The 25,853-nt window shown below is 39.4% G+C and overlaps 1 protein-coding gene across 2 annotated transcripts in view; it reads right to left on the reverse strand.

Annotated features, from left to right (window-relative positions):
- Window positions 1-25,853, reverse strand: part of igsf21a (immunoglobin superfamily, member 21a) — a 263,595-nt gene that overhangs the window by 109,618 nt on the left and 128,124 nt on the right. For both annotated transcript variants that reach the window (XM_042497548.2, XM_042497540.2), the window contains exon 3: window positions 9,174-9,295. In XM_042497548.2, the coding sequence (XP_042353482.1) occupies window positions 9,174-9,295 (122 nt within the window). The remainder of the gene's footprint in view (window positions 1-9,173; window positions 9,296-25,853) is intronic.

Raw genomic sequence — 25,853 nt, forward strand, 5'->3', positions numbered from 1 at the left:
CCAGTTAGGGAGGTAAACAGTCCACTAAATGATGTTCCTGAAAATGTTTGAGGTGAGAAATAGGCAATGCAGAAACATGATCTTGACTTACATTACTTTCACAGTTTGACTGCAGATCATGAGCAGCCAGTGACTGAGATTGACAGCTGCATTATGAATACTCAGCTCTGATTGGTTGTTTTCTGCCAGCCACGCTGGCCATCAAAAGCACTTTGAGGAAGACAGGGCACATGTTTCTTTTTCCACAGATTTTCTGTATCATGTACTATAGTGTGGATAAAACTCCGCCCTCAGTGTCTGACGCTTTGAGTCAATAGACTCACACTCGGACTTAATTCACCCATCTGCAAGTAGAATTCCATAATTTCTTTTTATATATTTAAAATGTTACTCATGTTGCATCTATTTGTATTGTTCTTACTTATGTAGGTATCGTGTTATACATGCATCAAACACATATGTTCTATTTCTAACTTTACATACTAGTTGCATACATTGTATTTTCATATAAGATACACACTTTTATATTTTTACACACTAAGCACATAATACATATTTATAATTACATATTTAAATTCTGGCACTAATTGTTATTTTATTTTTACTGTATTTCTATTTTATTTATTTTTTTATTTTTATTTTTACATATTTTTCCTTCTACTTATTTCTATTTTCTATAATTCTCTATGCTTGGCATCAGATCAACCAACTAACAAAATGCAATTTCCCCCTGGGGATCAATAAAGTATTTCTGAATCTGATATAGTGTCAGTTTCAGCAAATATTGCAAAACATTTTTTTAATAAAAGTTATAAAATGTATCTTTAATCAGTAATGTATTACATTCTGCCCAGCAATAACAAAACAAAGGTAGATGCTGAAAACAGAAAATACAGGCCTTTTTCCCCCGCCTTGCACCACAAAACTTAATATCAGTACAGCTTAAATATAGTTAATACGCAACCGAGTGAATAGGCAATTGAAAAGACAAACAATTTCCTGCAAACCACATTAAACACACAAGAACCCCCTCAGATACCAGAAAACAGCACATACACTGTGCTGATCGATAGCAATGGGCCCCCATGGAGGAGCAGCAAAAACAGCACACCGCAAAGAGAGATCGATTGTCCCCCAGGAGTTGCATCTGAAAGCTCTTTCCTGTTATGTAGGCCTTCCTGCAGGACTCCTCCTGCCTACAAATGCAAGCAAATGCTGCCTAGATGGAGAGTGAAAAAGAGCAGTCTTGACAGAGCAGCGTCTGATAGCTCATCCAGTCAATCTCTGCATCAAATTAACTAGCACATTGTCAGATACTCTTTCTGGCCTGAAGCATTACGGTTGAATGGGTCAGGACTGGAGACTGTAAGTCAGTACACACTCGATGGAAGGCAAGAGGCAAATTGCCTGGAGGACGGGATGCAAGGAGAGGTTTGTAATCACCCATGTTTCCTTAAGGAATGAGCATGAAACAAAATGACGAGGATAATGCTGTGATTCTCTGAGTGCCAGGGGAGGTGTGATTGGCTTTGTGCTGGCTGGTTACATTATAGTAAGTGCTGATGTAGCTCATCTCTCTGTTCTTATCCACAAAGCTCGAGTTCTGTTGTTTGCTATCCGCACTGCATTCACGGATTCAAATCCACACAAATGCTAAAAAGGGAGCTCAGTGATAAATAGGTAGAAAGCATGGAGGTATTACGGGAACAAGAGTAAAAGCCCACAAAGAGAGCTCACAAAAAAAGACTTTTCACTGATTACAGAAGCTCCAAAGCCCCACTCAAGAGTGCATTAAATGGGTTATGTTTTGCTTATTATTCATTAACAATATAAGAAGCAAAGACTTTACTTGTCTCTATCTAAGAATGTTTAAAACAGCCCATACTCAAATATTTTTTTTTTACACCTCAAAAATAAAATTGGTGATACGATGCTTAGTTAAAATCTGGTTCAACGTCAGGTTTCTTGTGCTGCGTTTAGATGCCCCTCACAAGCTATTTTACCCTTTGATACATGAGAAAATTGTTTTGATTTCTTTAACAATATGGAAAAAAAGATAATGACCAACTTGGCAAGAAATGTCTCACAAAGAGCAAATTGCTATAAGTAAAAGTTTATGACGAAAATTACCTAAAAAACTGTTTTAAAAAAGGGGGGAGAATAATTAGAGCTGTTCAAAAACTAGGGAAAATATATTACAGAGAAAAATACATGTATTTTTAAAATATTGTGTTCTTTTTGGTTGTTATTTTCTTGTTTGTTTTTACTTTTCTTTTTTTCTTATTTTCATGCAATTTTCTTGTAACTTTTCACTAATTTGCTCATAACCTTCTCCCCATGTTGTTCAAAGAAAATGTGCTAAGGTTTCAAAGGGCTAACTATCTTCAAAAACTAATTTTCTTGTAACTTTTTACTTACTTCTGGCTATTTTTTGGGCCATATATTGTAAAGTTGCTCATTACCTTCTCCCCATGATTTTGAAAGAAATCAAACTAACTTGCTCAGGTTTAAAAGCATTAAATATCTTCAAAATGTAATTTGAACTACAGTATTTGCAACCATATTTCATCATCATTTTGCTATATAAAATCAAAATGAACCAATAGAAGTAAATTCTAAACTCTTTTTAATGAAGGACGCCTCAACGGACACATTCACTTTCAGAGTAAGATGAAGAGGGAAGTTATCAGACTGAACATTTTTAATTTGTAACTTTAATCAAAATAAAATTGAAATGGACAGTTTTAACAAGACTTCCCACAGGAAATATTTATCAATTACTAAAACCCCTTACTGAGCTGTGTTGACTCCGGAAATTAGCAGTACAACAAAAAGGCTTGGCCATCAGATTTAGAGGGGGACACGCTGCTGAAATATTAAGACTGCAGAAATTATTTTGTTTAATTATTGATTTAGTAATATTACAAGCTAATTTAAAGGAGACAAGGCATTTTATTTTACTCTTTATGTTTCATGGTTACTGCAAAGTTGTACATTTAGATATGGACATTTACCAATCAAACAACTTGTGTCATTTAAACTCCAGATTGGTTAAAGCACTCCCGTTCAGTATCAGATCTATGCAGACAGTCCAGGAGGTGTGCTTGTTTCTTCATGTTTTATTTAACATAAATGGTGGTAGAAAGAAAGGCAGTGAGAAATGGCTACACCCTGATCTAATGAAGCAGGTACATTACTTTTGGGTAATTTTTTATCTGTCTTGCATACCGTTTTTCATGGTTTTTGTGAATATGAGCAGATGTGGATATTTTCATATTGTAGACATACTGAGAAGTAATAAATGAGAGCGTTGTCCTCAGATTCAGACAACCAAATCTGTATTCTTTGATCTACATAGTGCAGTTTGGCATTATATTTCACCTGCACCGTTCTCTCTCCTGCTACGAGCAACAGTCCATGGGCTGACAATGCCAATGCAAAGCAGGACAGCACTTTAAACCTGGAGCACAGGAGTGGAGTGCGTTCAAGCCCTTGCCAAACGAGTTCACAGAGTGCTGATGAAGCCTATTGCTGCCATGGAAAGCTCTCTGTATGTTACAGCATGGTTCTGGTGTCTTTGGCAACTTTCCTGCACTGGTGCACTGGAAGTGATGCATTTGACTTCAACCAACTGAAGCTAAAGAGGGCAGTAAGGGGGACAGACCATAGCGACAGAGCAGCAGCTAGGAATCAGGCAGAAGCTATGGCAGAAAATCTTAAGAGGGGTCCAAGAAAAGTTTCTGGAGTGGATGCTACAGATAAAGAAGAAGCTCAGCGGTCAGAGGAAGGATTAAAGTATAAAAACTCTCTGAGAGAACGCTCTTTGGGGCGGGGGATATGCAGAAAGCTCATCTGCAGGGATACATCATCAGCCAGCCCGTTCTCATTCCTAACTCGTTAAATATCGTCGCTTGGTCAGTGATTTCAGCAACAAACAGAGACGCCAGAGGCCACCTTTAGCGGAGGTATAGCATCAATTCATAACAAGGCCAGATGGCACCTTTGACGGTAAAATGATACCCCACTGGATGGCGCCAGTAAGGATGTGAGTAAGGACCTGGAAAGTCCCTATAGCGGGCAGCTGGGGCATATGGGGCCAAGAAACCCCTGACTTTCACCTCAGAGCCTGCTGTTCGCTTCCCATTGCCTACACCTAACCACATGCTTGTGTTGCACAAGGACATAAACGTCAGTATGAAGTATTATACTGACATTGTACGTTTATTTTCAAAAAGACTGTGTGCATCTAACCAGCTGAAACTTTACATTTCCTGTGAAAAAGAATTTTGAAAAGACACGATGCGTTTAACAGGCATAAATTGACACGGCGTCCCAGAACATCAACAATAGACGCAGAAGGATTCCTTGCATGTCATATGTAGACGTGAACCCGCCACGATATTTGACGAGTTGGGATGAGAATGTGTTGCATAGAAAACATTAATAGTGTTTGTCTAAATATTCTCACTGCCAGAGGAGACAAAAGTTTTTCCTGACCCCTGACCCCTCAGACCTCAAACCTTCATTTCACGCATCCAGTTACAAACTAAATGCAATCAAGCATTTTCAGTTGTTGGTCCCTAAACTGGGGAAGAGTCTCCTTCTAAAAATCAGCTTCTATGTCCACTGATGCATTTAAAACCCCTTTTAAAACCGTTCTCTTTGCTTTAGCCTTTTAAATCATTATGTTAACATTCCCAACCACACTGCCTGGCTCTACCTGTATTTTATTTTGTTGTTTGTGCAACGTTATTTTTGTGTTAAGATTTTTGTCACGATATACTGACTGTGCTTACTTTGTTCTATTTACGGCTGTATTTATTTGTCTACTTCCTGTGTTTTTATTTGATCATGTCTCTGTTTTATTTACCTCCTTGTAAAGCACTTTGGTCAAAGTCTGGTGATTTTAAATGTGCTCTATAAATAAATGTGACTTGACCTGACTATAGGATTGTTCCAGTGACTTCCAATGGTATTATTAAGACATGCTTGTACTTTTAACATGATAGGTTGCTTGTCATTGCTTTCCAAAATGACCCCTATGACTATTACAAAAAAATATTGATGGAACAGTTCTGATCTTCCACATGTTTAAGAAAAAAAAAGGTGGCATGCAGTGAAAAGTTGAAACAGAATCAACTTTTGGAGAAACACAACTCAACGTCACGCTGCAGTGTGGCCAATCATGGCCAGATGGGCACACTGGCTCTCTGTAGTTGGTCTCCACCCTCCACTCCCTCACAAATGGGCCCTCCCACACCACTGCACAACTCTGTGGCTAATCCCTGCAACGCCTGATTTGGTGTGAATGCTGCGTGCTTTCAGAAAAATGTCTCTACTATTAGTAGAATCAAACTTACGTATGCCCTTGATGTGCTACAGTAATCTTTTTCTGGTATATCTAAGGATCTATCAAAAGGACAAAAAATGCTCATCATTTGAGCTTGAATACTGGAGGTCCTCCAAACTTCAAGTGTCATCAGCAACATGCTAGATCTGTCATTAGTCTTACAAGGACTAATCTATGCATTGGCACTTAAATACAGAGAAAGTTACAGCTGCTTCCAATCTTTGAAAGATTGTGACTAATAGCTGTCAAGGAACAACAATACAGGCAATCTTAGATGAAGTAAATATCAGTGTCACTTTTGGAACTGTCTAATAATTGCAAGTGAGGAGCAAAATCATCTCTCATACTGTTACTCTATTACAGCACAATAATCATACGTTGCTATGAGGAAAAGGCATTCTACAAAAGGAGAAAAGGAAACAGCTAAAAATATAGTTTTTCCACAAAATGCTCAGAGTTTATAAAAGATACAGAATATTGAGGCATTCATTTCTTGGTCGTACAAGTGGATTTGTCAGACTGCTACGGCTTTGTACAGAAGATTTACCATTCTCAGGTGGAAATGGGAGATTATAGCGAGCAAAAATTCAGCTTTTTGCATTTCTTAGTAGTCTTTAGCTGCTGTGTTACACCATGAAAGTGGGACCGTGACCAGTAAGAAGGAATTTTTTTTTTCTTGACTGGAAGAATGGTGTGACTGTGGCAGGAGTCCACATTTCTCTCTGGCTGGTGAAGACAGGCTAAGCATTCTGATACAGATCCGGATACAGGTCAACGGAGGCAGCATCCTACTGTTTCTGATGCGGATTCATCTGAAATCCACCTTTTTCTTCTGTGTATTGTATTAGTCTGCCTCTCACTTCCTCTCTTCATATGTATGCATTGTTTGAGGGTGTGAGAGGGGTTATGTTTTCTGTTTGCGTGTGCATTCACGTTTCCATGTCTGTGTGCGTGTAAGTGTGTACGCCATTCCATTGTGATGATGCCGACGCTCCCAAAGGGATAGTAGGATTGTCGAGATAAATCATCCTCAGCTGGGCAGCCACACCACACATGAGGAAAAAAAAAAGAAGAAGAAAAAACGAGGTAGGAATGTACATGAGCGGAATCAAAGGAGAGCAGCCGGACAAAGACAGGATGAAAGGGAACGAGGAATGTAGGACTGTAACAAAAGGATGCAAAGAGTGAAACGTTCCAGCTTTAAATGAAGTCGTAGGGTGCGATGTATGGCCGGCACTTCCTTTGTGTTGCTGAACATTCAGACAAGGATGTCTGCAGTGGGAGGAGAGCCAGAGCAGAGGGAGCAAGAAATGAGGAGATGGGCAGACAGCTGCCAGCCGTATTGTTGAGGCCCCGGGTAAAAGAAGACAGTCCCCAGGACGCCTTAAACGTGTAATCAAGCCAACCGCAGCCAGATGACTCCTCATCCTACTGCTCTCTCTTTCTCCATCTCCTTGCTCTCGCTCAGTAAAACCGGTTAATGCATACACAGTGGGGCTGCGTATGGATCACAGAGACTTGAAAGATGGGTGAGGCAAGCCTCTGCATGTTCACCACAGTGATTATATGCCCGAGCAGGGGCTGTGCTACCTGGGATATATGCACCACTGTGGCTGGAATAAGGACCAGCCCAGCCAGATGTTAGCTAAATCTTTAACACTGAACTCTTTATCCTGAGCAAAGCTGCTGATTAGAGTTCGCCGATGCCTCCTGTCCTCGTGTAATAATGCACTGACCCCTTTGACCGGTCACTCCTGTCTGACCTGGTCTGACCAGCAGCAGATGGCTGAGAATAAGGTTGTGTGGCACAGAGCGGGAGGTCATCTTGGTGTATTTACTTTATACCATATCAAGAGGTTGTTTTCTTATACAGCAAGTTTGACATTTTGCAATTCACTATTATTATTTTTTAAATGATTGAAACAAAAGTAGGTAACACAGAACAAGCAGAGATGAAAGAATACTTCACCTCCCAAATGAGTGCTTGTATATCAGTTAATCAGTCTGTGTTGCTCAGTGTGACTTTGGTGTTTGAAAGGGTTAGTTTGGATTTACTTAATTCACACATTAACTAACTAAATGATCCAGGAAGCAGTAGACCAGCAGCTCCTGTGTTCAGTGAGGTGAAATTACAGTTTTTTTTCAATGGAGTCTGGCTTTGAAGAGAGCATAGATAGTTCACTTTCAGTCCCCCATTGGAAAGGGATGTCTGTTTGGGAAGTAATAAGACACTGGAACTATACTCTGCAAGTTGTGTGAGAGTTTTTAAGCTCTTGTTTGATGTAGTTTTGCTGTTGAGAAATTGTAGGGTCTGCCCAGTGTTTGTCAACAGCCCAAAATTCCCAAGCCATGTTAGTCCAAAAAATGTCCCACTGGATTGAGTGCCCATTTCTCTGACAGCCATTTATTCTAAAAACAAATGGCCATTGCTCCAAACTCCCATTTTTGCTACAAAAATACACATATTCTGCAGTTAGACAACATAATCACCAGAAAAATGAATCACATTGTAGCCAGTGTTTCTGTAAACCACAGATATGCTACAATTGTTTACTATTTTGCAGCGGATAAGATGAAATGTTTATGTTTCTCAATAACACTAAAATGAGGGTGTGGTTATGTTTAGGCACAAAAAAACTCCATTAGGAAAAGATCGTGTTTTGGCTTAAAAGAATCCATATTTGGTGATGCAATAGCTGCTGGAAAAGACTGGATGGGTTGGTGAAAAATCACCTGGGTTGGAGGCTTAAACACTGATGGGAAATGGAGAAAATTGTCGCTAAAAACACCCAGGATCGGTGGCTCGAAGTCACCTGGGAAACACTGCAAATAGCTGGTAAAGACATCTGGGATTACTGGCTTAAATGCCAATAAAAAACTCTGGAAAGGATGAGAAAAATACCAGGAGATGGCTCAAATGCCGCTGGGAAACCGAAACTAGCTGCAGATAGGGTTAAATTTTAGAGACACTGGACTTTGGAGCAATGGCTGTTTGTTTTTGGGATAACAGGCTGTCAGAGAAATATGCCCTTTCCCACCAAAATTAGCACGTGCACACGGGTTTTGCAGACACGGTTAAACTTGCTAAATACTGCATTCCCAATGCCAGTGAACTCACCGCACAAGTCTGCCTTTCTGTCAGCTTGTGTGTGTGTTGTTTTGATGGTGTGTCTGTGTGACATCATGGACAGGGAGGAGAACAGGTAAACAGTAGACACCAGCAGGAATAGAGGCATTTAAAAAGGTTTCAGAGGTTTCTTTTCTTTACATATCTCTAACTTCCTCAGACTTTCTTTTTAAATTGGTGCAGATGTATATGCATTGGTGTTTTAGCGCTGCTTACAGTGCGTCATTGAATCTCTTTGGTTACACAGCTGAAATTACCGCATTCACACGGGTGTTGTATTACCATCAATGCCAGTCAGAGGAGGAGGCGATAAAAACCCATCTACTGCAGAGTCATTTGACCTGGGTGTGAATGCAGATCGTATGTATTCTCATTGCATTAAAAAGCGGGATGTTAGCGGGGTTTTTTTCTGCAGTGGGAATGAGGCTATAGACTATTGGTCCTATGGGATACTTTTCAGACTAATGGGGCTATGAAATTTGGGGCAGTCTGAAAAAACGGTGCAGCATCAAATGTGTTTCCTTATATTTTCTCTATTTTTGGATTCTTGTTCACCGTGGAGGTATGCAGGAGAAAGTTTTCTTCACGATCATCGCACAGGGTGAGTAATTCATACACACAGACATCTGGGGAAGTATTCCTTTGAGCAGGTAAGGTCTTGGTCTTGTTGTGGTGTCAACTGATTTTGAGACTCACCGCACAGTTGACTGGTACACGAGGTCCTCACGCCTGCGATAGTCCTCCATGTGAGAGTAATTGGTATTAAACATAGCATCGTAGGTGAAGATTTTCTGCTTGATGGTCCCTCCATCTGTGACCTGTGAAGCAAAAAGAAGAGAGCATTAATAAGATGATTCCTCTAATGATGGATGGGACAGGGCCTACCCTTTGTGCCCCGAGAGCTCCTCCTATGCATAAACTGTTGTCCCACTGCCTGCAGTGTAGATAGCACTCCTGTCTGCAATTACCTCATTGATTCATTTGCAGCTATGATAAGCTCATCCCTTATGATGTCTAAAAGCAAAGGATTGAAAAGCTGCTGACATGATAACATCAGTGAGACAGTCTCTGAGGCGTCTGCCGGTATGTGTTCGTGCACATGGTTAAGTCTTAATGAAGACTGACACAGTTCGGTGTTATGCATGTGTCAAGCAGTCTGCTTTCTGCAGAGGTAATGGCTTGTGACGAGATACTGCAGAGGTAGGGGGATAGGATATTCAAAACACTGGTCTCATCTTTTTTTTTGTGCACGGCAGATGATGGAGTAGTTCTCTCCTTTCTAATATTCACAGGAGTGTTAAAGTCACTTAGCATTTGAATGACTGTGATTTCTCCTCTCCTCAGAAGCCACAGACAGCCATAAAGGAAAAAGGGTGACAGGATTTTAATGGAGCCACTAATGCTGCTTTGAAGACGGAAATTGTTGGTGGGCCAGGGATCCTTCTTCCGCTTGCCAGTGAAGATGCTATCGTTCTGATCCAATCCAATCCCTTCAGTGAGGTAAACAACGTCAAAGCATTTCATGATTAGTCCGTATAATGTATAAATTACACGTCGCCTCATGAGGAGACAAAGCCAAATTGTAGTTATATAAGCAAACAATTGTTCCCTGTGAGTGTGGGGTAACTCATATAACCTCTTGCCTCTGGAGAAAGCGCACTGCCTGGGGCTTAGTTGCTAAGTGGTACTGCACAGGGAGCTGACAATGCTGAAACAACCAAAAGCAAAAGCCTGGGAATATATCACCTGTAACCAATAAGAAAGAGGCTTTTGAGCTTTATTTTTTGTACAGGTTTAAAAAAGGTCAAAGTGATTTCTCCACTTGAGCATATGATTTTAGACTTTTGTGACACCATTTGGCTACGAAAGGTTTTGGCACCCTTGTCAAGGACCTGAGAGTATTGTGGCCATCTGCTCATTTTTAATATCAGTTCACAGTTCGCATCATTGCTCGATGTAGACACCCGGCGATGATGCGGCATCGTTTTTTGAGCTGCGGTACTGGGAGAGGCAACAGGAAAGGGTCAGCCTCTAAAAGCAAAGCCATGTTTGAAAATTGTGCTTTCCAACCACCCAGACTTGTGCCACCACTGTAGTTACAGTAATGGACCTTTTAGAAACACCACCAAAGGGAGTCAAGACACATTTCTGTCTGACATGGCTGTGCAACACCTTATGTGACGACGGTTTCGACAGAGCTTAAAAAGAAACCACCCTTAAGTTTCTTGATGTATGACACCTCTATAGAAAGCTGAGAGGCAGCACATTTTTACTGGATTAATAATGAGATGTCACGGAGATGTAAAGTGATATACATTGCAGATTAGTACAGTATGAGGCAAGCGTTCATAAAGATGAATTAGGCAGCAAAACTGTCAATGAGATTGGAATGGTTCATTTCCAGTTTCTTGCTTCTATCTTTCCCCATTTCACACAGGAATAGTGCTTGGGTAAGCACCTGTGAGACTGAATCAAATTTAATTCCATTCTACAAAAAAGGATTTTCCTTATTTCTATTTGCAACCTTCAAAAACTTATCTGCTCATGTCCCCGTCAGAATAATTTGCTACCACTAAGTATAAACAACTAAAGTCAGAAGTTGAATAATTGTATATTGACGCTCATTATTTCCTTGCTTGTTTGGAGCAACCCAATCTCTCAGTAGAACAGCCGCTTCAAGTCAAATGAAGTCTTAGGTTTATGCATGATGAAGATGCAAGCAGCTGTTGAAATTTTAATTTCACATTTGGCATTTGCATACCAGAGTTTTGGGGAGCTGTATTAAATAGAAAACACAGAACTACACAAGATACTCTGAAAACCATGCACATAAATCATTTCAGAAGCTGCGTTTTTGTACGTAGTGTTGGGGTTAATGCATTACAGCAGATAATTAGTCTCCCTTTGGAACCTGTTGTGGCTCACTTGGACTGTTGTTAAGGTGGATCAGCTATTCTCGTTGGAGTGACAATCTTATCTTATTAGTACTTAATGAAACTGATAACAGATATTTGGAACTGATATGCATTTACAATGAAATAAAAATATTTCAGTTGAAAATTTGGAATATAACAAACGCTAACAAAAAACTTTGTTTAAATGATTTTAGCAAATGTTTAATCAAAACTGAAACTTTCAACATCTTATACAGCAAGTTCTCAGGATCTTTTTTTGTTTTATAAATATCTGTGAAAATTTTAATTAAAAAAAAAGAGTAAATAAAAATAGCTCTCTAAGGTTTTACAAAGTAAAAGATGCTCCCATGCTGACACTTCCTTTGCTTGTATTGCAGACTGCCTTCCCTGGTGTTGGTTGAGTGTGAGATGCAGACTTTTTCATTGATGAACTTTATCGGCAATCATTAAACTAAAACACAGATTTAGATAATCGGCAAAAGGCCAAATATCGGCTCCAAAATTTGGCCAGGCTTCTAGACTTCTAGCACACCTATCTTATAAGTAAACAGACCAAAATTTGTATTTCCCTGCCCATTCCTGTGTCTGAGGCTAGCAATTTAAAAGTCTATGCTATTTAGTTTTTCAATATGGTCTCACTATTGTTAATATTAGTGGGTGATTTAAAAAAAAAGTGGTAACCACTGCATGTCAACGCATATATGGGACAGATTTGCGTTCCAGAGGACAGTCTTACAATACCATCCACATCTGGATTTGTAATAAACTTCGATACACTTGGGTTTTCTGCTTCGATTACCAACTAGGAAACAACATAACCCTCTTCCACTTTTAATTAGTTGTACTTCTGCTCCTATTGTTGAGGATAATGCAAAAGTAGTGTAATCAGTAAGACACACTCTGCACCGACAGTAATATTATAAAGTATCTTAGTACTTTTCAATGACAGTAACTAGTATTATGTAATATATTACATTTTAAAAGTAACTTGCCCAACACTGGTCGCTGGTGTAAGTACATGCACTTGTTGGCAAGTATACACTCTGCAAATCAACGACAGTCTTCCAGCTGACCGAGAGCAGCCACTGAAGTGTTCAGCCTCCAGGCAGCAGTGGCTGTGAAGAATTGACTGTGCGACTTTACACATTGCACTGACACATTTCATTAATTTTGGGGTGACAACATTTCAGCTTGTTAGCAGGTAACAATAATATTTAGACTGCTCATGGATTCTATAAAAGCACTGGCATTGGTCCCTCTGAGATTTGTACTTCAACTGACTTCAGTTGGAGCTAGATCTCTAAATTGGCCCGAACGCGATGGCCTCCATGTAGTTGTTCAAGTCCTCACGTGGGTGTTGGTCAGGTCTAAGATGACACAACCTACTGTACGTGTTTGTGAGCTAAGTTTGCTCAAATCTATAACCTTGGCAGCTCACTATGGCAGCTTTTAAATCACTGTAGCAGACACCTTGAATTGAAGCAGCGGTTCCCCCAAGGAGGGGCAATGGGTGGCCCTCCTGATACAACTGCTGGCCCCCTCTCTTTGGTGAAAATAATGGAAGGCTAATATTACTATCTTTAAGAGGCAGTGGCACAGTCATCTTTTCAGCTAGCATTATGGTAGTGCTCTTTTTTGAAACTAGACAACCTAAGGAATCCATTGGTACCAACCATCCCGGGTTTCCCATATATTCAAATATTTTGTGATGATATCTGATCAGCTGTGGATGGATTGACAGATCAATTATCCCCCCTGTGAGTGACACACTGCTGCTGAGGATAAAAAGAACTTATGGAGAGAGTCCACTGTGCTGTGTTCACGGACCCGCACAAACCAGCTCTGGTTTGGTCGAAATAAGTCTTTTATTCATCAAGACAGATGTAAAAAACATGCCACAGTCCCCCTTTTCTTGGCCGCCGGCTGTTTTCAGTTCTGTAACTTATCCCTCCACCACTAGGTGTTGCTGTGTTTTTCAGCTCACCTGCCTGTTACACCAGTGTAGACCAGAGACTGGGGGTGCCTGCTGTATTTATTGAAAAACATACCTTCGGGATTTCTAAAAATGATGCAGCACTTTTAGAAGCACTAACCTCAGCAAGCAGAGCTGAAAAATGAGAATAAAAAACATTCCTTCCACAGCAACTCAAACATCATTACCACAATGCAGAAGAAAAAGACATCAGAGTATCTAATTGCTAAGTGATCTCTTAAAAGTGTAGTGTAAAATGACTGCAGCAATGACAAAGAATTGAAAAAGATACAAGAGTTTGTGTGTTATCATTTCAAACAGGATCAGATATATTCGTAGTATTTGCTTTTTTTTGTTTCATTATTAGTTCAGATCAAGTGCAGACATGTGGCATACATTAACAGAATTTCAGTCATTTATTTCCTATCAAAGCAATTGACAGTGAAAGAGCATCCACCTTGATTTTATGGCACAAGGGGAAAATTATGCACAGATGAGCAAGTGCATCTACTTTAAACAATAGTTTACACATCCTCTGCATAAAAAGCTCACTTCCTCTCTACCCAAACACACTGCAGTTGACTCTGGAGTTAGAAAGCTTCGTGAACAGATGCAAAAATGCTCTGCTGGCCATGAAGTACTGAGGTGAGTTGGAGACATTTTAAAGTTGTCTCCTCTTTCACAGTTCATCTGATCCAACAAGCATTACAATTGCTTCCATCCTCTCCCTGAAAAATCTGGTGGATAATGTAGGTGTCAGATTTCAGGTTGTCTGGAAGCCATAAGGACCAAAGCGGAGATTTCTGCCTCACATGGGTCATCTCTGTGGCACCCTCTCTTTATCTATCCCTCCTTAATGATTTTACTTCTTAATTAAGACTGACCTGTAAACCCCTGTGTAATAAATCTGGGAGAATCTGCACATCAGTGGATATCTCCCTACCCCCACGAAGGGACCTGTTTGTGGTATAATGACTGACTATGGGAGGAACAGAAAAGGGAGAGAGTGGGAGGAGAAAAAGAGAGCCAAACTGTGCCAAAACGGCTGTACAAGAGGGAGGGCAAGAGGGAGATGAATACCCTTTGAATGCAGGAAAGCACCGTTGGGGAAGCAAAGCTACAACTGCTTTGTTGAATCCAGGCCATGCAATGCATATGAGGCAGAGAGGCACCAAACCTCGGCCATCTGGAGATATGAAAAGACAGGTTCGGGTGGTAAGAGAGTGAGCCACCCCCCCCTTGTCTGCATTGTGGCAGATAGAGGACATTGGCTCAAGGAATAGCCAGCAGGCAAAAGAGGAGTCCACGACAGGTAGCTGACAATAAGGGTGAGCTTAAAGGTGCTCAAAAACAGGGTCCTGCGCATCTCCTGAGACGTGATGATGCCAAGATCTGTCCGGACGGAGGGGGCCCTGTATCCTCTTTGGCCAGCCAGCTGAGCTGACTCTCTAATGATGCTGCCTATTATTGGGGTCAGATTAGGACCGGGTCTCAGGGGTTAACCAAAGCCCTCCTCCCTCTGCCTGTCTGGGCTGGGCCTATTTATAGGCTGCAGCTGCATCAGCAGCCACTGGAGGAAATTCAGCAAACACACTGCAGGCCAACTGTGAGCGATTCAACCTGAATCCTGCTTCATAATTTCAGGCAGCAGTCAGAGAATCACTGGAGCAAGTCTTTTTATAGTATTGTTCAGGCTGGTTAGGAGGACAGATGAAATGTGAAACGCATGGCATTTCAAAAGATATTCTAATCTCCATGTACAAAGATATGGAGGACCTCATGGAGTTAATGTTATGCTAAGATAGGGCTGAGTAATAACTATGTTCTCCACGTGGTGTCTTATAAGTAGATGATAATGGGTTTTAAAGAAACGTTCATTCATATTTTACTTGCATTTCTTTGTGATCTGAATCTACAAGTTGAACACTTCCATAAGATGAACAGCAGCATGGCTCTCAAATAATATCCTAATGAGATTTATTCCCATTCAGTCGCTCATTTAAAGACTTAGACAAGCGGCAACAAAAGAGATGATCAGAGCATTGTCATGAACCGGCTTGGCACTTTCCTTCATATCCTTGCTAATTTGCCTAATATTATTATCTCACAAAGTGTCTTTTTGAAACAGGGCAGAAGCATTGGGAGACATGCATTGGGAGACATTGTCTTACTCTGAAAATTAGTATAATTGCTGTGTGCAAGAATAAAATTAATATAAAACCCAAGCATCACGACTAGCAGTAGGATGGCGTATGCAAGACCTTTTGTTCATACTTGAAATCAAGTTACTTCTACTTCTATTGTTTATTAAAGCCGGGGTGTGCAGAAACAGGAAAATGGAAAAAAAGCATAATTTGAAATACACCCTCCTTCTCACTTCTCTGTCTATACCTATAACAATTAACATCACAAAGTTGAATTAATGTGCTTTTAAACTTACATTGCAAATTGTGATTTGATTTTAATAATTTGTTTCTTTGTCTTTGAGTTGGAGTGATTGTTTTGGTGAGGTCTTCTCCAGGATTTTTTTAATTACAAAAAAAAGTAAGACAACAGAAGGGAAACAAAAGGGAAACAACAGACTAAAAAGCAATAACAAAACAAAAACCAAGACACAAAACCCACCCAGCCTAGACACACAATACTAAATCAAAGGATCCTACAATCAGTCAAAAACTAGCAAAAATCATTGAATGACATTACATTTTTGTTTTCTTCAAATATTGAATAAAAGGTTGCCAGCTGGCATCGAATACTCTCTTTTTCATTTCTTTTTTAAAAAAATAAAACCCTGTTTTTTGTCCTTTGTCCTTGTTGCTTTGCCGCTCGGTCCCCTTACAATGTTGTTACAATTCGTTTTGGTTTTTTTTCAAATCAAAAAATATTTTCCTTCACTGACTAATTTGGGAATTGCAAAGTCTTGTTAGGAAATTGAAAATGAAAAAAAATAATTAAATGATGCGTCTCATCTCAAAACACATTTAATACCTTGATTTAATACCTTGATAGATATATAGATGAAGAAGAACAGAAGAATAAAACATTGGCAACAAAAACACAAACTCTTCAGAAAACAAATAAAAGGATGATTGACATTATGCAGTGAAGAACGAGGCTTTTCCATTCCATTAAATTTAGAAAAACAACAAGCTCTCTCTGAGCCTTTGAGCTACTGTAACAAACAGACAACAGCACTGCACACTGGGAGATATGCAGTATGTGAGGTAAGGGAGCGCTAAGGTACAACAATAACGCCCCATGCCCCAGTGAGGCAAGAGATGAAATTCACTGTCATTGCTTTTATGGAGCACAAAGCATTATATACAGGGGACAATACAGACGAAAGTGTTGCAAAGTGTTGTACCTAAAAATAAAAAAAAAAAAGAGGCGTAATAAACCGCACAAAATACGATGCAGCAGGATAAAAGTGCATCGTGTATTAACTTTATTAGTCTGCAGCACTTAGAGCTGCCAAGTGTAACTAGGGGGAACGCTGAGGTGTTGATATGGCGTGTCTGCTGACTGAGGAGGTCCAGAAGTGATGGCTGTGTCTGTGGATGTGCTGTGTAATGTTGATCTTCATTCAGTAAGCAGATCCAGCAGCAGTGGTGGCCCTGCCTCTTAACCTGTGCGTTTACAGCTCGGCATGCTGCGCTCCCCCACTGGCTGCTGAGTGACAGAGGACTTGGTTAAAGGGATTTCATGCTTCAAATGACAGGCTCCTCTCCTCCCTCTGTCTGTCACTACTCCCAGTGGGGAACCGCAGCTAATTCAGGCTGGTAGCTAACTGATGATGCAGACATGTACAGCACTTTTGATGCTCTGATTTGCTCATCACGCCCTGCTAATTTAGACAGAGGCTGAGTTTGCAGGAAAAGTGTGTTTAGCAACACGTACAGGAAAACTGTTCAAACCTTGACAGGAATTCCACAGTTTTTTTCTACATTCAGTGTGATTTTGGGACTTTTGCTATTAGAGATAAACTTGTCAAGATGGTTCATGGCAAAGATATGATAGTCTCTTTTGTTACTTCTTGCAAAATATTGCTTTTTTAATTGATTGCTTTTTTCATTTCCTTTATTCCTATAATTGTTTAATACTCTAATTAATGGTAGGAATTGCCTTATTTCTAGAAATAAAACACAGAATTTAATTTGATTATAGAAGAGAAGCTAATTCCCCTAACTCAATGTAGTGCGCCTGATGTATGTGATTTCATTAGAAGTTGTCATATCTCCAAAACATTTACGCACACTGTTGCAGTTTTTTGTTGAGCCAAAAAATTTGTTTTTAGAGTGCAAACTCGCCAATGAAGGTGAAAGTAAAAGTCAAACCCATATTCACTCATGTTTGACATTTCTTCTACCTATATTTGAATTTATTTGGTGCTGTGTCTTTTGGATGCCTGCTGTTTTAGAGTCTGGCCCCTGGTTGCTACCTTTTTACAAAGCCTCAACCTCACCTGAGCGCTGTCAGCGTACACACCCATAAATGTATTGAGCACAAAACATAAAAAGAAAGAAAATAAAGAAAGAGGGCAAAGTCTCTGCAGAAAAATACACCGCCACTCACTTCTAGTGGGTCTTAAGTGACGATTCAGAGGGATTATTTCTGCATGAGTGTATTGTCTTTTAGGAAAATCCTGCAGAGTAAGTCTTTAATAATATAGAGTTGTTATGGCTATTTTAGGTCCAGTGTATCTATGTGGGGGTCTTCAGTATGACAAGTTTTCAGTGCCGCATCATCATCACAGCATCATAGCAGCAGACATTTTCTCTGGCCAGTTATTGGTGTCACATGCTCGCGCTCTGCTGTCAGGCATTTTCATTCCAATATTACAGAGTACAAACAGGTTGTGATTGGCTGCTGCTGGAACTGCCAGATTACATACAAGGATTAGAGCCGAGCTTCATGAAAACTGTGCCACCAACAGGAACAGACCAGCTGCATTCAGCTGCACCCTGGAGGTAGCAGGGTGAGGGTCAGGCGCAGCCGGGGTATAAATTCAGGCAGTTAAGCGTTATGCAAGCGTGTTATCTAAAGCCATCTGAGACAAGGCCATCCAGAGATGGTTATTATGGCTGTCATTCTGATGAAGACAGGCTGTCTGTGGGCTGACAGTGAGGAGGTGATGAGATCAGAGCGGGTCAGGCTTGTTGGAGACTGCTGATTTACAGTGTACGGGTTATTATATTGTTGCTATATATAGTAGGGCAGTGATTCTCAACTTTCTGCTTGCAGAACGATTTTGGCCCAAACCATTTTCTAATTCACAACAAAAAATAAAATGATTCATACTGGGATTTGTTTTTGTACATAGGGTGCCAGAGTGCATAAAAAGCAGAAAAATTGAGCTTGTTTGTTTAAAAAAATGCCAGTGGAGGATCCCCTGCACCCCCCAACAAAGATCCTAGCTAAACCTCTAATGTCCAAAAATCCTGTTGAAGTCATACGATCCTAGAAACATAAAATCCTTGAAATGTCCCAAATTCCTGGGAACATCCTAAAACCCTAGAAACACCCTAAATTCTTGGAAATATCTTAAAATCTTGAAAAACGTGTCTAGATCCTATAAACTTCCGACAACTAGTAACATCCTAGAATCTTAGAAACATCCTAAAATCCTTGAAACATCCAAAGATGCTAGAGACATCCTAACTTCCCAGAAACGTTCTAAAGTCCATGAAATGTCCTAAAATCCTCAAAACATCCTGGAAATGTAGAAATATTGTAGAATCCTAATAACACCCTAAGATCCTATAAACATCCTAAAATTCTTTAAAGGTCTTAAAGTCTTAGAAACATGTATGGGGCTGCTGCATCTTGCACCTGGCCTCCTGTCATTTAACACATGTGGCCCCCAAGCAAAGCAAGTCGAGTATTCCTGCAGTGGGGCAACATAGTCAGGGCTAAATCTAAGCTCACAAAAGTACAAAATAATGGAAATTTTTTCTCAATGAAACTGAAGTGGTGTTAGAGTTTTAAAAAATCTATGTGTGACTGTCATGGCACTAACTTTGAAAATCAGTGCAAGAAAATCACTTATCTACCTCAACAATTACCACTGAGATGCCCTTAAGCAAAGCTCTTCCAACCAAATTGCTCAGTGAAGCTGATTAGCCAACAATAGAAAACTGTTCTGGGAAGCTCTCTCTAAATGCTCACCATTTCTGAATCACCATGGATGGCACAGCTGAAAAAGACTATGCGTGCACATGAAATGCCCCCCTGCTGATAACGAAAGGGGAAGCTTTTTGCCCACACTTCTACAACCACGGGTATTTGTAGATAAAGGGTATTTACTGTTTCCTTTCATTATATGGCCCCGGTTTTCTCAAAAACACCACAAACGAAAGATAACTGAAAACAAAGATAATTTGCATTCACACACAATCAAATGGCACAACAGCAGGCGCTGAAACGAAATAAAGCATCCAATTATCGCACGTTTTCTGAGGCTGAAGTACAAGGTACAAGGATTGCATAACTTCAGCAATTAGTGTGTATTATGTAACACAGTGACTTCAACTACATATCACAGAGCTCCATCAAGGACGTCCAGGTAATGAGATGCAGCACCAAGGCAAGAACATCATTGTGGGCACTTGTCCTTAATCTGTTTGATCAATGTGCATTAAGTGACTCCACATTCACGCCTTCCTTTGACAATGTCTTTATTAGACAGCTGGCAGGCAGAGCAGTATTGCAGGACACCAAAGGAGAAGTGAGGAGAAACTTGAAGCTTCAGTAGAATACCATACAATAGAAATAATTAAAAAAATCAATTTCCATAAAGTTCTTGTTAAAGCAACTGACTATTTCTACCTTTGTTAATGAATAAAACCATTATACATTTCATTAATCCTGTTCTGAAACCGACCACTGATAAATAATGACACTGTGATGAAAATTTTTTAAAACAATTAAAGGGAGCCTATTATCCTTTTCCTTATTTTCCGTAGAATACAGTACATCATTTTTCAGTGTCAGAATTAATATAGCCAGTGTTTCAAATTTGAAATAGAAATACATAAAAGCGAAAACCTCAGGCCTCAGAGTGTTCTGAATACTCAGTTCCCAATGTTTTTCTTTTAACTTTGGTTATATGTGACATCGGCTAGTAATGCATTTGCTTACATGGTCATGTGCTCCAGGCATACTTCTGCAAGTGCATTACAAAGCCTACACTGTTACATGAAGCTACATGCTAATGTCAGGGAAACATTTAATCTTGTTGCCAATGTTGTAAATTTCTCCCTGATTTAGGATCATAATGCTGTTGGAACATGTTATGTTTAGAAGTTAATTTTTGTGATTTTAAACATTTGTAATATACACAGTAAATCCTCTGCTGCAATTTCAATGCTACATGAAGCTACATGCTAATGTCACAGACACATGTCATCTTTGATGTGAATGTTGTAATTTCACCAAGATTTTGAATGGTATTCCTCTTAAAAATGTTTGGTTTAGTGTAGAAGCTCTTATTGATTGATTGGGAGAAATTGACACTAAACACACTAATTCCCTGGACGCAAGTACACTGCTACATGTAGCTACATGCTAGTTTCTGGAAAACATGACATTTTGGTTGGCGATGTTCATTCCTCCCCAACATTGGATCATCTTCCTGCTGTAACATGAGCGGTCTTGTTTAGAAGATTTTTTCGCAGTAGAAAGTGCTGCTACACATAATCAGTCCCTGGCTGCAAGTACACTGCCGCATGTAACTACATGCTAACTTCATGTTCAGTCTCTGTCGCTGTTAATTTCTCTCCGATTGCAGATCATATTACTGCTACAACGTGTGTGGTTGTGTTTTCATGTTTTTGTGGATTTTTTCATGGTAGAAAGTGCTGCCTCACCAGCTCTGAGTACACTGCTACATGTAGCTACATGCTAACATCAGGGAAACATGTTATATTGGTTGGCAGTGTGGTTAATATTCCTGCAGAGGTATGCCCAATTTTGCTAAGAAGCTATTATTAGTGATTTTTTTATGCTATTCTATGTTAATTCTATGGCTGCAAAGAGTGCAGAGACGCCAAAGCCCGGAAAACCAGTAAGAGTTAACTAAACACAGCATTTCAGAAAAAGGGTGAATAGCCTACAGGTGTTCTAGCACAAACATCATGAGGATTTTTTTTAACATTAAAGCATGTAAACATGTTCGAGTATGTATCCAAAATACAAGTATCTACCTAAAGATGAGAAAAATAGGTCCCTTTTAAGGTTTAATAAAAGCTGCTTTCTTTGGCTGTAAAGTACATTCTGGTGATAATCATGGGTTTGTAATGCTTTCCTGGATTTTTCAGTTGTGTATTGCCAACTAGAGGTAAATATTTCTATTGTTGGTAATGAAATTATTTTTAAATTTATCACATCTTATCATGCCATCACCGTGTGCATTTTTCCTCTGAACCCCTACGCAACGAGTTCCAAACATGGAGTTAAAGTAATAAAGTTACCTAAATAAATGCACAAAGTCTAGTTTTTTGTGAAAAGGTTTCACAGCTGAACCGCTCTCAACAGGCATCTAAATACATGAGTCATACTTCAGTCAGAGTTTAAATATTTAATTCAAAGCATGCGACTCTGGTTGTATGACTATAAAGATTTTAATTCTATTTTACATGCGGTCTGTTTCATTCATTATATTTGCAACCATTTTCCCCATCTCTCTCTGAGCTGCTGTTTTTGCTGTCTGAATCACTGTTTTGCCCATCTGACCTCCAGGCTACTGCAGCCTTACTTCACCCTCAGCCACTTTACAGCCATAAATGTACATGCAAGCTGCGTGATATGCAAATTAAAAAAATTCAAACAACTGGGGATGACGGGCACTCAGCACTGATAACGTATTGTGTCAAAGTCCATATAACTTATAAGCCTGAGAGGCAAGCTGTGTGGCAGCATGTAATTAAGTGGCTGCATATGTGAGTCGCGGATGTTAAATGTGGGGATGATGGGAGTTTGAAGTTTAGAGAAGTGGAATGAGTAACGCTGTCCTCTGTCTTAACAACTTACAATGAAATGAAGCTGTGCGACGCATAATTGCTGAGTGGAACTTGTCAGTGGTCATCAGTAACTCCAGCAGCAGCGATTACATGCTGATGGTGTGTGTGTGTGTGTGTGTGTGTGTGTGTGTGTGTGTGTGTGTGTGTGTGTGTGTGTGTGTGTGCGTGCGCGCGCGCGCGCGGGACTTTGTTCGGCTCAAATCCCCCGGGGAATTTCTACACGTCAGTGCATTATCGGTCAACAAGCTGGTTACAAGATTGCTGTTGTGCTGCTTATGACGTGAGCGATCTGTTAAAATTGCAAAACAATAAATATGCCACCCCAAGTGTGACTGGTTACCAGCTCGTTAAAGGAAACAGAGAGAAATAGTGGTTTTATTATCTAACTAATGACGCAGTTTTGCTCACCAAACCTGTGTCCCACAACATTTTTGCCATTCCCTTCTTTACATCACAGATGGGTTTTAGCTCACAAGGGCACACAAGTTGGAAAACAGATGGTCTTAAAAGGCATCAGGGCCACTGTGGACATAACGAGTCTGCATATGTTTGCAGCTTCACAGTTCTTTTCCTCCCACCCCCCCTTTTTTTTTATTCCTTATTCTCCAGATTACTGTAGCCACCATCTGCATCTGCTGGTTGATGGATATATGGAGAGTGTTATTCAACGCATAAATCATAAAGCAGGTCGTGAGCACAAAACAGAATGCTGAATTTGGCAGAATGCTAGAATAGACAAAAGGTTTTTGTTTTCTTCATAAATTTTATGAGTGAGTTTATTATGATAAAGCAGTTTCCGTCTTCATAGTGTGAGAAAATTTATCACTGGAGCAGTCCTCTGACAGAAATTGGTTGAAAGCAGAAACTCACATGGGGATTACTGCAGGACAAATTTAAAAGGTTAAAGCAAGATACTGCTGAATGATTGATTTTGCCTGTAAAAACACTGGATCCCACACAGTTAATGTCACTGCAGCTTTCTGTTTTCAGAGACATTTTGGAAATTTAATTTAATTTTTTTTTTCATATATGGGTCATTCTTTAACTGCGGTCCATTTTGGTTTGGAAACCTTACAGAAAATACTTGATACAATATATGCTGATAATGTCACTTCAGTTGTCATATGCTTTTTTCCATCACAATAAACAAAATGTTGTGGAAATTACATTTTATCACATTTTCTTTTTAAACGTAATGAAATGTTAGCCTGGTAATGTCTACGTCAGAGTTAGCTATATGCAGAATACATAATAAAAATGTAGTTTTACTTATTTTTTGTGCATTCAAAGGAAGTATAAGGTGTTCTAGCCAATTCTAGCAAATAAATGTGTTTTTCATTTGAACAGAAATTGTCCTCTTATTTCAGTTCCCTTCATGGAACTAACTGTCCTCCAGTCATGCGTTCTGCAGTCACAGGACTACCGCTGTGACCATAAACTCTGAGAAAAACGCCACTTGACTTTTCTGAAAAACATAAAATACAATGTACTTCAATGTTTTTTTGGGCCAAGGATCCCTTTGCTTAAAGAGAGACAGAGCAGGGACCACTATTACATATATTGTATAAACCTGAGTAGCACTTGAAATCGTTTCCTAAATATTTTCATGTTTTCTTTTGTTTGCACTTGCCTGTAGCTGCTATGTCAGCAGCAGTTGGCTCGTTGGGTTTGTTTTCCCCTCTGCACTTTTCCAGTGGTTTCTGAGGTGGAGGGTCTGACGGAGTCTTAAAGTTAAAAACAATCACAAGAATTCACCGACACTTGGAATAAAAACGCGGCTAATAAACCAGTATATTTTAACAGTAGTAACTATTAGCTAACTAGTTTACCTCATCATTATAAAAAAATGATGCACAATGATTGAGTGTTAGCTAGCTCACATGACTGCAGAAAAACTTGGGTAATAGTTAAACTATCATTTATGTTGTGTGTTGTCAATTAAATGCTTGGGGGGGTCATGAAAAGGGCAACTTATCTTTGTTTACAGTGTGCTGTATTCATGTTAATAGGAAATACAATGTTTAAAAAAATCAAATAAAAATTTAATTGAAACAATCAAATATTGATGTAGAACTCCCCTTTATATATCCCCCTTTTATATTAGATTAAAATCAAATTCAAAATTAAGCAGGGTACAATGTCTAAATCTGGCTGGAAGACAAAGCAAATAAATATATTTTTTTAAAACACAGAAAAGGCCCCTTTTTTATAATAAAAATAATGACTAATCTAACAATAATTTTTCTTTGTTTCTTTTGGTGTCAAGTAAGTTTGACAAAAATAGGAAAATAAGAATTGTTTTTTTGTTTTTCTTATTTCTGACAGGGACACAAAAATTCTGATAGATAAAGAAGAACACGTATGATCTAAATTATTCATCAAGGCGATTCGGCAGTAAAACAGGTTATGGAGAATTAATGTATATATTTGAACCAAATTTTCCAAATGCAAATCCACAGAAAACGTCTCCAGATTGGTCGAAACATTTATCTGCCTGTACAGCGTACAGCATAGGGCTCATTTCATGCTTAAATACAAATTTCTAATCCTTAATGTGGCATGGGCCCTTTTTTCCGTTCTTTAATAAGACATGCTTGAGTTAAATTGAGAAAGCAGACAGTGGCTCATATTATTTACTCCTAATGCTTGTTTCCAGGGTGACTTTGTCTCCTCATTCAACTGAGCTAAGTACTGAGGAACAAAAATTCTAATTTAATATCAAATCCCTCTATTTTTCTCATTTAGTCTACACGACTAATCTCATGTTCCACCGCTTTATCTTTTTGTCTTGATGTGTCTACAGCACAGACAGGATTTGACGCTACCCTGATACCTTTTTTGTGCTCAGACTGTAAATTTATATCCCAACTTAAATGTAACACTTAGGGTATTATGACACAACATTAATTAAGCACCAGAACACTGTTAATATTGGCACATTGTGAGTACAAAACTTCTTGGCATCTGTTGTATTGCTGCTAGTGACTCATGCTGATTTATTATATTTTGAACAAGAAATCTACAATTTAAGTTTAAAAATGTCTCTTTTCAGATATCTGTGGTCCATTTACAACCTTTAATTCGTCCAGTTAATGTCCACTCTAGTAAGGACCGCAACACTTTTCCCAACAAGTGCCTCAGTTGGAGATAGGAGCCATCCACTTCACAATTGTTGACCTGCTGATTCACAAATCAGGGGCTACTTAGCAAAACAGGCAGCGAGTGGAAAGCAGTCAGAGCGCAGAAAAAATACCTGAGGTAATTATTTTACCGTGAGTCATATTCAAATAGAATTATTGGTAAACATCAGTAAATTAAACTTCCATTAAGGGTACAAAATGCATTTGTTCACCTTATGTCACCGTGGGAAGGGGCAGGTTATCAGACAATGGGCCCCTGGCAACATATGTGCATTAGTCCCCCCCACCTTTCCTACATAGGAGCAAAACACACAGACTTTATAACAGTTTGG

Source organism: Plectropomus leopardus, chromosome 2, assembly GCF_026936395.1.
Source record: "Plectropomus leopardus strain MGB_pleo_1.0 chromosome 2, ASM2693639v1, whole genome shotgun sequence".
Classification (NCBI taxonomy): Eukaryota; Metazoa; Chordata; class Actinopteri; order Perciformes; family Serranidae; genus Plectropomus; species Plectropomus leopardus.